Source organism: Nelumbo lutea, chromosome 1 (genome assembly GCF_056320005.1).
Source record: "Nelumbo lutea isolate HS-2025 chromosome 1, American lotus-T2T, whole genome shotgun sequence".
In the NCBI taxonomy this organism is placed as follows: domain Eukaryota; kingdom Viridiplantae; phylum Streptophyta; class Magnoliopsida; order Proteales; family Nelumbonaceae; genus Nelumbo; species Nelumbo lutea.
The window spans coordinates 177391220-177405356 of NC_142684.1; the positions used below are offsets into that span (position 1 = coordinate 177391220).

A 14137-nucleotide genomic window follows, 5' to 3' on the forward strand; every position below is an offset into this window, starting at 1 on the left:
TTTCCTTAACAAACATCTAAAATCATCAATTAACCATGGATATGAAAAATCAAATAGTCTACTTTGTACACTGTCAAAGGCAGCAATGAATCTGGCCTCCAAGAGAAAGAAAGACTTTGTAATACTCTTTACTCTTTTTTTTTTACTTTTTTTTAATTTGGAAGTAGAAACATTTCTGAGAATGGTACCCAACTGCATAAACAAATCAAACACTACTAGCATCACTCTTCCATGGGGTGATTCTCCTCTGACTGCTGATGGGCAACCTTGACTTTGATCTTTGGAAGGGTGAGTGATGGTTCTTGTTGAAGCACAGCAGGAGCCTTGACCATGTGGATGCTCTGCTCCAACTCCTTTGTTGCCTCCCTCTGCTCCTTGGCTTTCTTCCCCTTCATCCTGACAATGTTTTGAGAAATTGCTTAAGGAAACTAAAGACAAATATCTCCTCGTGTATATAACTTGAATGTACAAGTAAAATAAGAGAAACCTCAATGCATGATGTCTGGCCTCCCTGTCCACTCTGACTTTGTCAATCTTCTTAATTGCCTTCAGGGTGTTCTCTGCGAGATTTCTGTCATATCTCTCTGGCCTGTTTCGCTTTCTTTCAAACTCAAATGTCGAATCCTTCAAAACACAGGATGAATGAAAAGAAGTGAATTGCCTAGTTACATTTTGTCCAGGATTAACTTTGAACCAAGGATTCCTTACTTGTGTCATATCTTTAGCATGTAACCGCCTGTATGCTTTTGTCCATTTTACTTTGCGGGGATTCCTCTTCATCTTGAAATTTTTGTGGCATTTGGATCTACAAAACCGAAAAATCTGCGAACATGTTTGTGAGGAACCAGTAAAATGAAATATCAACTCTCAAATAAGATATTACTATACAGTAGATCAAGTCATGAACCACGGATCCATGGTTTGTGGGCTACATCAGGCATAAATCAAAGAACTCATACAATCACATTAGTTACTCCTATGCTGATCATCTTTAACATCTTAACTGACTTTTTTTTTTATCAGTGAACATCTTAACTGACTGTTCAAGAGATACTAACATATGCAACATAAGGAAAAATCCTCTGTTGGCCGTAACTCAAACAGAATAGCATTAACCCCCCATCCCTCAACTTGTTTCTTTTTTCAGGAGGTGGAAAATAATTCAAATGCATCCAAAAATCTTGCGTATATATATATATGGACACAAGTGTACTTTACCTTTTATTACACATCAAGCAACAGATATGTACACTTATCAACTAAGCTATTATCTTTTACCAAATAAAGCAATAACCCAAAAAGGGGATACCTGCAGCTAAAAAAAGCAATTGATCATGGGTTCATGGCATGAAACAGAGTGGCCTTAATGCACAGGACACTGCCAAACTACAAAAGACTCAACTTCCCATTTGTTTGAACTCATTACCTCTCTATTGGAGTAGGGATGTTATGACCATCAGATCAAGGGGCATGGCTGCAGATGGAGCGGAGCAGTCTTCCTCTTTTGTGCATGAATGGAGCAACTTAAGGAGCTTCTATTTATTTATTATCTTTTTGTCCCATAGCAACCACCAGAGGTTGTACATGCTAATAGTTAGCAGGACATATTCTAAACTAGATATTGAGAGTTACAATATTTAGAAATAACTGGGAGTTATCACTTGAAACTGTTTTAAAATAGGAGATGCTACTGGGGCTATAAAGCTAAAAAACTAACTGATAATTAAACAATAATGTAATATTAACTAGCAAGGTGCCAACTTCTCTTATTGGTCGTAGCGGAGACTTGGGATCGAATCCCGCCTGCACTTGGGTTGGGGGGGTAGGGGGGGTTTATGGCCATATAGGTTAGGGGATAGGCTACCCCCCCTCCCGGTTGTGAACCCCTTCAAAAGATATAAAAAAAATAATAATTAAGGGTAAATTACAAAGACCCCCCCGGTACTATGGGGTCTGACAATGACCCCCCTATACTTTGTTTTGTGACAAAGACCCCCCTGTACTATGACTGTGAGACAAAGACCCCCTTCTGTTAGCCTTCCGTTGAAGTCCGCCGTTACAATATTTTTTAATCCCCACATTACCCTTATAATAAATATTCAAATGGAAGAAAAACACTGTTCATCTTCCCCAACCTCATGTACACGAACAGAAGCGGCGGTAACTATTGCAGCGGCAGTGGACTTCTGTTGAAGTCCTCCCTCTCTCTCTCCTCTCTCTCCCCATATCCCTCTTCTTCCTCATCCCCTTTCTATCCTCCCCCTTCTTTCCAATTTCCTCTGCTTTCCGTTCTTTGCATATGGAGAAAAATCGAACTGGGCACACCAAAACAAGATTTCTGGGTGAACATCAACACCATAGGCAGCTTGAGTTGGGTCCGATGCCAACCCTGTACTAACTGCTCCAAAATTACAGTTTAATAGCTGCAATAGCTACTGCCATTCCTGCTTCTGCTTCTGGATTTTCTGGGTTGAACTAGTCACTTCATCCCCACCACACTTCTTCCCTGTTGTGGTGAACATCCACCCACAACGTTCATTCCTGCTTCCCTGTTGTGGGACATGGCATATTCTCGGAGTTACTGAGCCATCCGACTCCTGCTTCAAAGTGAAATTCAAGTTCTCCAGAGAACAAAGAAAATGGTGCATCATCCAAACTAGGCAGCAGTTCATTCAACTTGAAGTCTACTTCCAATCATGCCGTTGATGGAGCTACAGTTTCAATAAAGCTTGATCATAGCAATTATTCGGGATTGGAAGATTTCCAGTGAGGAGTCATGGTTTCAGGGATGGGAGCAGAATACAGACTGGGCTTTCATCACGACCAGATTCTGCTATGCTATTCGCAAAATATCCAGCAGCATTCGGTGATTATTCAGCACCATCCTACAGGGTAGGGAAGCAACCAGTGCCAGTTGTTAAGATGAATGACCTGAACATGGGTTGTGTCAGTATTTCCAACGAAGGATTTAGATGGTGTTGGGGATTTGGCAGATTATCAGACATACAGAAGCTATGATGGAATGAAGTTACAGCCATATAAGACGGTGGATGTGAAGGGACATGGCATATTCTCAGAGATGGAGAAGAGGAATGGATTTGAATTGACTAGTTTTCAACAGGGAATAAGTGCGGTGGGGATGAACATTGTGGGTGAACTTCAACGGAAGTCCGCCCCACTGTTGTTCGTGTATCGTGAGGTTGGGAAGATGAACAGTGTTTTTCTTTCAATTATTTGAATAGTTATTACAAGGGTAATATGGGGATTAAAAAATATTGTAACGGTGGACTTCAACGGAAGGCTAACGGAAGGGGGTCTTTGTCTCACGGTCATAGTACAGGGGGGTCTTTGTCACAAAACAAAGTACAGGGGGGTCTTTGTCACACCCCATAGTACGGGGGGTCTTTGTAATTTACCCAAAAATTTTACTATGAATCCATAATTAGATAGATTTTAAGAAGTTGTCAGTTTGGGAAGAGTACAAATACAAATATTTAAAGTGCAAATACAGGGTTGACAAATACATTAGACAAGGATTTGTACCGTACATATTTGTATTTGTACTTTTGGGAAGAGTACAAATACGTACGAAATAATATAAAAAACAAGGTTTTGCTCTCTATAGAGTTATATTTGTACTCCTTCCGAACTGAGCCTTAGATACAAAAATTTAAGGACAAATCTTTGACTGCCCAACCCAACCAACTCAAGTTGCGCCCTTAGCAGTGAAGAAAGAAAGTGAACTTTGCATACGCATGAAATTTGAGCTTTAATAGGTCATTTAATTTATAAATTATAAAGATTATACATTATTCTAAATCCTGCAATTCTAAGGGTAAGCATAAATCATTAGAGATTAGATGTTACAAATCCTGCATAATAGTGCAATACTTCCTATTATTTTCCTACATAAATCATTAGAAATTGGATATCAGGAATGTAATATGTTTCACATCACATTAGCTACTTGAAATGCAATTGAGGAAAAAAAAGAGATGTGGGTTTTACATGCTTGAAAATGTTTTATATGTTTGATTGTATTTTTGAATTCTCATTTGAATATGCTTTACATGTTATGTTTGTGTATTTTAATTTTAGATAATAGGTTTTTACTTTTTTTAAACATTTATTTAAAATTTAAGTGTATGTTTGTTATTAATATTATGTTTAATTTTTATTGAATTTTTTGGCATTTTTTTAATTTTAACTTTTTCTTGATTTTTAGCATTTTTTATTCTTGCGCCTTGCTTCAAAAAGGCACGCGCCTCGCCTTGCGCCTTGTGCCTCGGGTGCAAATTGACCCCTATGCCTTTTTTTGCGCCTTGCGCTTTTAAAACACTGTTATTTTCATGAACCATCCATGACACACTGAACAAAAAGAAATAGGTGGGTGGTAGGTCCATCTCTTAGTTTGAAGGACTAGATGAAGTTCAAGCCAGCAGCAAGATGGAGGAAGGGATGGGATTGTGAGGCTAAGAGGTTTGTGTTTGAAGATTGCAGGAATAATAGACAGGTCTGCCTGAAAATCTGGGAAGAAAAGAAATCCACATTATTTCTAGTTAGGGAAGCGGCAGCCTGGGTGAAAGGCTTTGTTGACGGAGCAGTATACTCAAAAAAGGTAAATGGCTTGAAAGGGCAGATGAACATGGGGAACAAGAGTTTCTTGGCGGAACTGAGAAATAACAGAAAGGGACGGTTCATAATGTTAATAGAGTGTTTTGGGAACGGGAAGAGGAAGTTGATTTGCATCCCGGAAGGTAACAAGCAAACGGGATGGAAAGGGTTTGCAGATAAACTGCAGGATTATCTGGTGGTGAGGAGAAGGCAGAGGCAAGACCACAGAAATCCATTCGAGACAAAGAAAAATGGGAGGTGAAGAGGAACTATAACACTAACTTCCCTAATCAAATAAATGTAGCAGATGAAGAACAGGGTATGGAGTGTGATAGCTTGCTTTGTTAAAATGCATAAACTGAAGCTGGACGTGGAAAAAATGAAGTGGGCGAGTAGGTTTGTGCTAACAACGACCAAAAATATTAAAGGTTGGCAGCCGATTGTGGAGATAGGAAAGAAATTTGGCTTCACATCGCCTGTGGTAGTGGTGCCGTTCAGTGACAGCAAAGCAATACTTGATGTGGGGAGTGAAAAGTTGGACTTCTCTTCCATTGTCACCCAAGAAGGGGCGGTCGTCATCAAGAAATGGTGCATGTCTTGTAATGACCATGACGTTAAAGTAGATAAATTCTCTACCAAGCTCGTCAGGTTGCTTCAACTTTTGGAGAAAGTCGGTGGTGGAGAAGATAGTTCTAGCACGGGAGCTAAACTAGAGGAATGCAACTTTAGTAACATGTGAGCGGTCAAGGTGAAAGTCCAAGGGATCAGGCCGGAGTAGATTCCTCAAGTGATAACTGTTTTCTCAAATGAGCTATGGAGGAAGGTTTGGGTTCTGACGGAAGTGGAAGCGTCGATGTGGAAGAGTTGCTCGACGGGGGAAGATGATGATGAGGTGGAGGGTGAAGTCATACATGGCAAAGAAATACTGGTTGACAGGAGAGAGGGTGAAGGAATGCTTTTTTGGGAAGGGGAACAGTCAGGTGTAGGAGGTGTAGTAGGAGGGCACCTTGAAAAAGAAATCCTTTTAAATCCAAAATCTCAAGGGGTGGGGCCCACATATGCTGACATAGCAAAGGAGCCATTGCAAGTCAGTGTTAAGTTGAGACTAGTCGAGCCGAACCGAGATTGAGTAAGCCAGACCAAAGGGTCGACCATGGCCCTGAGAGCATGTGAGTGTTTTAACAGTCACGTGGATGGATGTCAGGTAGGAGCTTTGCTAGACAAAGACTGTGGTCTATCATCGACCCCAGTTGAGACTGATTTGAAAAAAAACAAGGGGAAGAAGGAAGTGTTTCGGTGGAGACCAAGATTAATCCACAAAGAATAGGAAGAGAGCAAGATTAATAAGGATCGGCCTAATCCGAGGTATTCTAGAATGAATAAGGAAGATTTAGAGGTGGAAGATAAGGGATGGATTGACTGTGGAATTTCAGATGATGAGGAAACAAATTTGGTGGAGTCGTCTAACACAGAAAGTTTGGAGGACGTCATAGAAGTAGTAGTTCTCGAAGATGATTTGCTTGACACTTCCTTGTTGTTCGGTGAAAATGCTTTAGCAGCAAATGCAAATCCTAATTTGTTGCAAATGAAGGAAATGGATGAAGTAGACACTAATTTTGGTCGGAAGAGGTAATATTTTGAAATCGATAGGGGAAAAACTTAACCAAGTGGAGGGCAAAGTGTTGAATACTAAGCAGGTAGGAGCGATTCACCGCCAACCAATCATTGATGAGTCACAAAGCCTTGGGAGTTCGGCGAAAGAGAACTCTTCTACGGGAAACGCCCCTAAAATGTTTGTTCCATCCGAGGAAATCAGCTCAAACCCAGATTCCTGTTGCCTTAGCCTTGGAAGGGTGTATTCCCTCTTCTAACGAACCTATCCTGGTCTCCACACAAGGTATGGCTGTGAATTTTGTTTTTGGTACTAATTATTTATCTTTTGCCTATGTCCCAGACTCCCAGCCAGCCTTATTGCCACAGAACATTCAGACTGTTGGGGTGGAAAGCAGGGGGGACAAATGGGAATAGTGAAGAATGGGTGGAGGTGGGTGAGAGAGTTTGTAAGATAATAGAAAATTTTTTGAAAGAAGAAAAAAAGAAAGAAGTTGAGACAAGTGATTTGGGTGGGATTATTGGGAAGGGGAATACAGAAAGGAACAGGCAAAAAAGGGAGGTTGGCGAAAAGGAGAATAATGTGAAGATTGTCTTTGGAACGAGACAGACTTTGGCATAGAGTGATTATTAGCATTCATGGATTGGCAGACAATGGTTGGGATGCAGGAGTCGACCCAAGGGCTTCCTGGTGCTCTCCTTGGAAAGCTATTCATGGTATTTTACCTTCATTCTTTCCTTGTGTCAAATTTGATACTTGTGCAGGAAATAAGGTCTTATTTTGGGAAGATGCTTGGGTTGGAGACACTCCCCTTAATGAAAGGTTCCCTTTTATTTATTCACTCTCTGAAAATAAAAGAAAAGTGACCTCTTCAGTCTTTAATGATAACTCTTGGGACTTGGGTTTGAGGAGAGGTCTAAGGGAGTCGGAAATGACAATGGTGGATGAATTAATTAAACTTCTAGGGTCAACTTACCTAGATCAATCTTATGTGGACAGTAGAATTTGGAAACCTTCCCCTTCTGGTGTGTTCACTTGCTCTTCCTTTTTTAATATCCTCATTCAATCATCAAACCCTGTAAGGAGCTTTCCTTCAAAGGAGATTTGGTGTCAGCCTGTACCCCCAAAAGTTCGGGCTTTTTGTTGGGAGATGGTTATCCAAAAAATCAATACTCTAGATTTGATGCAAAGAAAAAGGCCAAATGTTGGACTATCACCCCATGTTTGTAGCCGCTGCTTGGGATCTGGTGAGACGATCACACACCTATTGATTTCTTGTCCATTTGTATGTTTTATTTGGACTTGGTTCTTTTCTATCTTTGGTTGTAGGTGGACACCTCCCCCAGATGTGGCAAGTCTTTTTGACCCAAGCTTTTTAAGGCAACTGAAGAGGCGTGGAAGATTAATGTGGAGAGCCACAAGAGCAGCTATCTTATGGTCAGTTTGGGAAGAAAGGAATTATAGAAACTTTAAAGGCGTGGAGAAGTCCAAGGAGAATATTGTAGAAAGGATAATTATTATGACTATTCATTGGTAGAAAACTTTGGATTTGTTTAAAGACTTCTCAGTTGAAGACCTTTACAGGAATTGGGAAGTGGTGGCTTCTACAACTTCCATGAAACCTACTGTGCAGGATTTGTGGTCCCCACCAACACGAAATCGAATTTTTGATGGGAGTTCAAGAGGTAACCCAGGCCCTTCAGGTATAGGAGGAGTTTTCAAAGATGAAAATGGCAGAATTGTGGCTTTGTTTTCAGGACCAATAGGAGTGGGAGACTCATTGAGAGCGGAGGTGATGGCTTTGCTTCAAGGTGTAAGATATGCAAAACACTTGGGGTTACACCAAATTGAGATTGAGGGAGACTCTAAATTGTTGATCAAGTGGCTGCAATCTGGTTAGTTGGGAGCCTGGATTTATAGACAGCCCATAAGGGAAATCCACAATACAGCAAGGGAGATCGGTGCATGCTTCAAATGGACAAGGAGATCAGCTACATTGAGAGCGGAGGTGATGGCCTTGCTTCAAGGTGTAAGATATGCAAAACAGTTGGGGTTACATCAAATTGAAATTGAGGGAGACTCTAAATTGTTGATCGAGTGGCTGCAATCTGGTTAGTTGGGAGCCTGGATTTATAGACAGCCCATAAGGGAAATCCACAATACAACAAGGGAGATCGTTGCATGCTTCAAATGGACAAGGAGATCAGCTAATGGTTTAACTGACACGTTGGCTAAACAAGGGACTGTGAGGGAGAGTATGTTCTGGGCAGTTTCGTAAGAAAGATAACTGGGGCTCAACACCTACTTAGGGGTTGACGGCTGTACTTAAATCTGGAAAGTTAGTTTAAAGTTATTTAATGAAGTTACCGTTTCCAATCAAAAAAAAAGGAGAATAACGTGAAAGAGCAGGGAGGAGCTTCCAAGGAAATTAACAAAAATGATTCGGTTGCAGAATTTGTGGAGCAGATGGGGTGTGTTTTTGCAGAAAGGAAACATGGAAAGTAAACCGAGAAAGAGCAAGACGAGTGAATCAAAGAGGCTGAGGAGAGATGTAGAGGAAGATGAAGAGTTTAGTGAGAGAAAGGGGAGAAGAAGATGGATTAACTGAAAAAAGGATAGGTAAGGGGTCAATAGAAAGTGAAGATGAAGATTCTCAGCTGGAATGTGAGGGGATTGGGAGGAGTTAGGAAAAGGCCATTAATAAAGGAAGTAATAAGAAGAGAAGATTCGGATGTAGTGCTGATCCAGGAGTCTAAATTGATGGAGTTTGATAACAGATGGGCTAGATCTGTATGGAAGGCAATGGGTATCAAATAGGATGTCTGCCCTTCTTGGGTAAGGTCAAGAGGACTGGTGACACTGTGAAAAGAAGAGGTTATGGAGGGAGTGGAGGAGTTGATTGGAAAGTATACTGTCTCCTTGAAATTCAAACACAGGGTGGATAATTTTGAGTGGGTACTAACCAATGTATATGGCCCAGCGGGTTACAGACAAAGAAGTGAATTGTGGGAGGAGTTGGGAGATATTAGAGGACTATGGGAAGGCCCATGATGTTTAGGAGGAGATTTCAATGTCATCAAATTTTTTGAAGAGACCAATAGTGCGAGGAGAGGTGGTATAGCCAGGATGAGAAATTTTAATAGCATCATTAATAGTTTTGAGTTAAAAGAGGTGCCTTTGTTGCATGGTTTGTTCACTTGGTCTAATCTTCAGGAAAACCCTATATACTCTAAATTGGATAGTTTTTGTTCACAGCAAACTGGGAAGAGTACTGGGGGCTGTTATTTCTAGAGCACTACCTAGGATTACTTCAGATCATTGGCCCACTATTTTAGTGAAGGAGGATCTTGGTACTAGAGGGCCTACACCTTTCAGATTTGAGAACATGTGGTTGTCTCACCCAGGGTTTGTTGAGTTAATTAAGAGTTGGTGGAATGACTACAATCTAGGGGCTAATTGGGAGGGTATGAAATTCCATTGGAAGTTGAAGGAGTTAAAAAAGGAGGATCAAGGACTGGAACACATTATAGTTCGGAAGGATGAAGAGAGGAAACAGGCAGTGATCAATCAAATTGAGGAGTTAGATGCCAAAGAAAAGGGGAGTAATTTTGGAGAATGGGACAAGCAAGAAAGATATAACGTCAGGAAACAGCTAGAAGACACCTTGTACAAAGAGGAAGTTAGCTAGAGGCAAAAATCTACGCATAAGTGGGTGAAAGAAGGTGATAGGAATACTAAATTCTTTCATGCAATGGCTAATAGCAGGAGGAAAAGTCTAATTCATAAATTGGAGGTTGATGGGGTGTCTTTTACTCAGCCGGATGAGAATGCTATGGATTTTTTAGAGCACTTCAAGCATAGTTGGCAAGGCGACGCTTGGCAACTATGCGGTTTTTTATGGTCACCTCACCCAAACGCCCCAAATTTTATATATTAGGCACCCGCCCAGAAACTTAGGTGGGTGCCTATAATACATATATAAATTATTATTATTTTTTTAATTTATTGGTTTGATATTTTATTGATGGTTGTATTCTTTTAAAATACATCTGCTACATAGTGTCATTTTAATATTAAGACAAGTTAAGAAAACCCTTTGACAAAAGGGTTTTAGTATTAAGACAAAAGGGTTTTCTTTGTTCGATTGGAGAGGGAGAAGAACCGAACCGAGCGTCCAAGCCCCAGCCCAACTCCATCGCACCTCAGCTTCGGCAGCGACAGGTAAGTTCTTCTTCTTCAACATTTTTTCCTTTTTTTTCGAAAAAACAGTCCACCAGGCCAGGCGCCAGTCCTCCCTTCTTCTGTAGTCACTTCTTCTTCTTCTTCTTCTTCTTCTTCTTCTTCTTCTTCAAATTTCAGTTGAAAAAACAGGGGCTACGCCGGACCTCCTTTTCTTTTCTTTTTTTTTTGAAAAAACAGGGGCGGAGCCCCTTTATTCCTCTCAGTAGTCAGTCCTCTCTCCACTCTTCTTCTTCTTCTTCTTCCATTCCACCCCATGAGGCCATGAGGCCAACAGTCGTCTTTTTTTTTTTTTTTGAAAATCAGATTTGAAATGTTTTAAGTTTTATTTTGTTTCATTAATGTTTTTTTACATGGCTGAACTACTCTAATGCTCTTTTATTTTTTTATCAGTTTTGTTTCGATTGTATGGCTGATTTTTTTTTAATTTCTATTTGTATAGAAGCATATTGCAATATTTGCTGATTTGCATTATGGTTGCTTGCTTACTTAGGATTTAGGAAATACATGAATATTGCAATATTGAATTTTCTGATTTGCAATATGCTTTATTTTGAAAATCTGAATTCTGAAACTTGATTGTATGCTATGCTGAATTGATTATGCTTAGTGTAATGTGTAGCTAGTAAGCAAATATAACTTATAAAATAGTTTAGGTCCTTTAGGAAGTATAAAAATCTACAGATTTTAAATTTATAGATTCCATCGCCTAGGCGCCTGGGCACCCCATGGTCGCCTAGACTCGCCTAGTCGCCTTGACACTATGACTTCAAGTCAATTTATAGAAGGCCCTTAAATCAAAGAATCTGGGTAAAAGGGTTGGATTGACCGAAATTGTTTGAAGAGAAGAAGAGGTGGCTGGAAAGGAAATTTGAGCTAGAGGAATATAGGGAAGCAATCTTTTCGATGGATAGATCTAAAGCATCGGGACCTGATGGATTCACCATGGCTTTTTACCAGGACTGATGGGAGATACTAAAACAAGATATTATTGAAGTTTTCAATGAATTTTTCCAGAGGGGGTAATAAATTTGGGACTGAACTAAACTTTTATTGCTTTGGTTTTAAAGAAAGTGGGTGCAAGTCAACCGAGTGAATTTAGTCCCATCAGTTTGGTGAATAGTTTGTATAAGATAATTGCTAAGGTCCTGTCTAGAAGAATTAGAGAGGTGCTTCTAGATTTAATTTCTCAGAATTAATAAGCCTTTGTGCGAAACAGACAGATTGTGGATCAAACATTAATAGCCAATGAGTGTGTGGAGGATCTGAAGAGAACGAGGAGGAAAGGGATTGAATGCAAGCTAGATCTAGAAAAGGCTTATGACATGGTTGATTGGTCATTTTTTATCCAAGTATTGGATTGTTTTCGTTTTGGGGAGAAGTGGTGCAAATGGATATTGGAATGTATCGAGTCTTGTAATTTTTCTATCCTGGTAAATGGAGCTGTAGTGGATCACTTACTTAGGGGAATTAGACGGGGGGATCCCCTCTCTCCCTTCCTCTTCACTTTGATTGCAAAGGCATTGGGGAGGCTAATTGAGAGAGTAGATTCAAGAGGTCTAGTGAGGGGGTGGAGTGTCAAAAAAGCTAGCGTACCCATTACCCACTTACAATTTGCTAATGACACTATTTTGTTCTGTGAGGGGGAGAACGTGAGATGGGCCAGAAATTTGAAGCTGGTGATTCAAGTTTTTTAACATATGTCAAATATGAGGGTGAATTTTGATAAGAGCTGTGTGATGGGGCTGAATATGGAAGAAGGAACTACAAGGGAAAGGGTAGAAACTTTGGGGTGTGTGGTGGCTCAATGGCCTATGAAGTATTTGGGGCTGCCCCTTGGGGAAAATTCGAAGAAAAAGAATTTTTGGAGGCCTGTAATTGATGGTTTCTAAAGAAGTTAGCCTATTGGAAGAAGAATTATTTATCTCTGGGCAGCAGAATCACTTTGATTAAATCTACATTGGCAAGTTTGCCTGTGTATTATTTATCAATCTTTAGAATCCCAGTGAAGATAGTAGAATTTTGGAAAAGTTTATGAGAGATTTTTTGTGGGAACCAGGGAAGGAAAAGAATGATCACGGGGTAAATTGGGAATTGGTCTCTAAAAGTAGGGCTGATGGAGGTTTGGGTTTAGGTAATATTCGAAAGAAAAATGAAGCTTTGTTGGGAAAATGGCTGTGGAGGTTGGAACGTGAAAGGGGAAAGCTGTGGACTAAAGTAATCTTGAATATTCATGGTAAGGCAGAGGATGGCTGGGATATAGGGACTTCGGCAAGATCAACTAGTGCCTCTCCTTGGAAATCCATACATGCAGTTCTACCCTATTTTCTGCAGCACATCAAGTATGACCTTTGCTCTAGGAATAGGGTCAAATTTTGGGAACACATTTGGGTGGGTGAATTACCATTGAAAGAACAATTTCCTCCCCTTATTTCACTTTCTCGATATAAAGGCATAGTTGTATCTAGATTTCCAGTTCCTTCCCAATCCAATTTTGGGTTTGATTGGGATTTGGGGTTTAGGAGAGGCTTAAGAGATTCAGAAACTAGAAGTGTGCTGAATTTGATCAAACCTTAAATAAGGTGGTGTTGGATCCCTATGAGAGGGATAAGAGACTGTAGACTTTAACTCCTTTCGGGTCTTTCTCTTGTTCTTCCTTTTTCAAATCCCTTTTTCCCTATAACAATGACCCTTTCCCGATTAAGGAAGTTTAGAGTGAGCTGATTCCTCCAAGGATTGGAGCTTCTGTTGGGAAGCTATCTTGGGAAGATTTAACACATGTGACTTACTCCAAAGGAAAAGGCAGTATTGGTACTTGTCTCCGAGTTGGTGCATTCTCTGTAAGGCCAATGGTGAAAGCTCCTACCACTTGTTAATTTCTTGCCCTTTTGCTTCTACTATTTGGGAATGGTTTCTTTCTCTTTTTGGTTGCAGGTGGACCCCCCCGTCAAACATCCAAAGTCTTTATAGCTCCCCATTCTTTAGATGGCATAAAAGAAGGGGAAGGATTATGTGGAGATGTGTAAGGGCTGCTACATGTTGGACTTCATGGGAGGAAAGGAATTCCAGAATTTTCTCCGAAAAGAAAAGGAGCAAAGAAGGAATTATTGAAGCCATAACAGTTAGGGTGGTGCATTGGCTAAAATCAATGCAACTTTTTTATGATGTGCCTACTGATATGTTGTTGAATAGCTAGGTGTAAGTGGTCACTTCAGCTTGGGCTCGGTCTACGGCTTCTCTGGTGTGGTCACCACCTAGCAATGGCTTTATAAAGATAAATTTTGATGGGAGTAGTGAAGATAACCCAGGCCCTTCAGGTGTAGGAGGTGTCTTCAGAGATGAGGAGGGGAAAGTGTTGTCATTGTATTCAGGCTCCATTGGGATTGGGGATTCTTTGAGAGCTGAGATCTATGCTGTATTGGAAGGTATTAGAAAGAGTAAGGAACTGAATATACAAAAAATAATTATTGAAGGGGACTCAAAGTTGGTGTTGAACTGGCTGCAAAGGAGAAGTAGTCTTTGGAAGTTCGCTAATGAAAGAAAGGAAATCAAGGGTTCATTTGTACTGAAAGAAAGGAAATCAAGTGGTCTTTGGAAGTTCGTTAATGAAAGAAAAGAAATCAAGGATTCAGTGGTGAAAAGAACAGCAAATGCCTTTGCAGATGCTTTGGC

General features: G+C 40.3%; 1 protein-coding gene across 1 annotated transcript in view; it reads right to left on the reverse strand.

The window, feature by feature from the left end:
- The window catches only part of LOC148879439 (putative ribosome biogenesis protein RLP24), a 27002-nt gene continuing 12865 nt past the window's right edge, over nt 1-14137 (reverse strand). Inside the window, exons 3-5 of the mRNA XM_088960973.1 lie at nt 709-822; nt 488-624; nt 1-396 (exon numbers count right to left, since the gene is read on the reverse strand). Of these exons, the coding sequence (XP_088817099.1) occupies nt 222-396; nt 488-624; nt 709-822 (426 nt within the window). The 3' untranslated portion in view covers nt 1-221. The remainder of the gene's footprint in view (nt 397-487; nt 625-708; nt 823-14137) is intronic.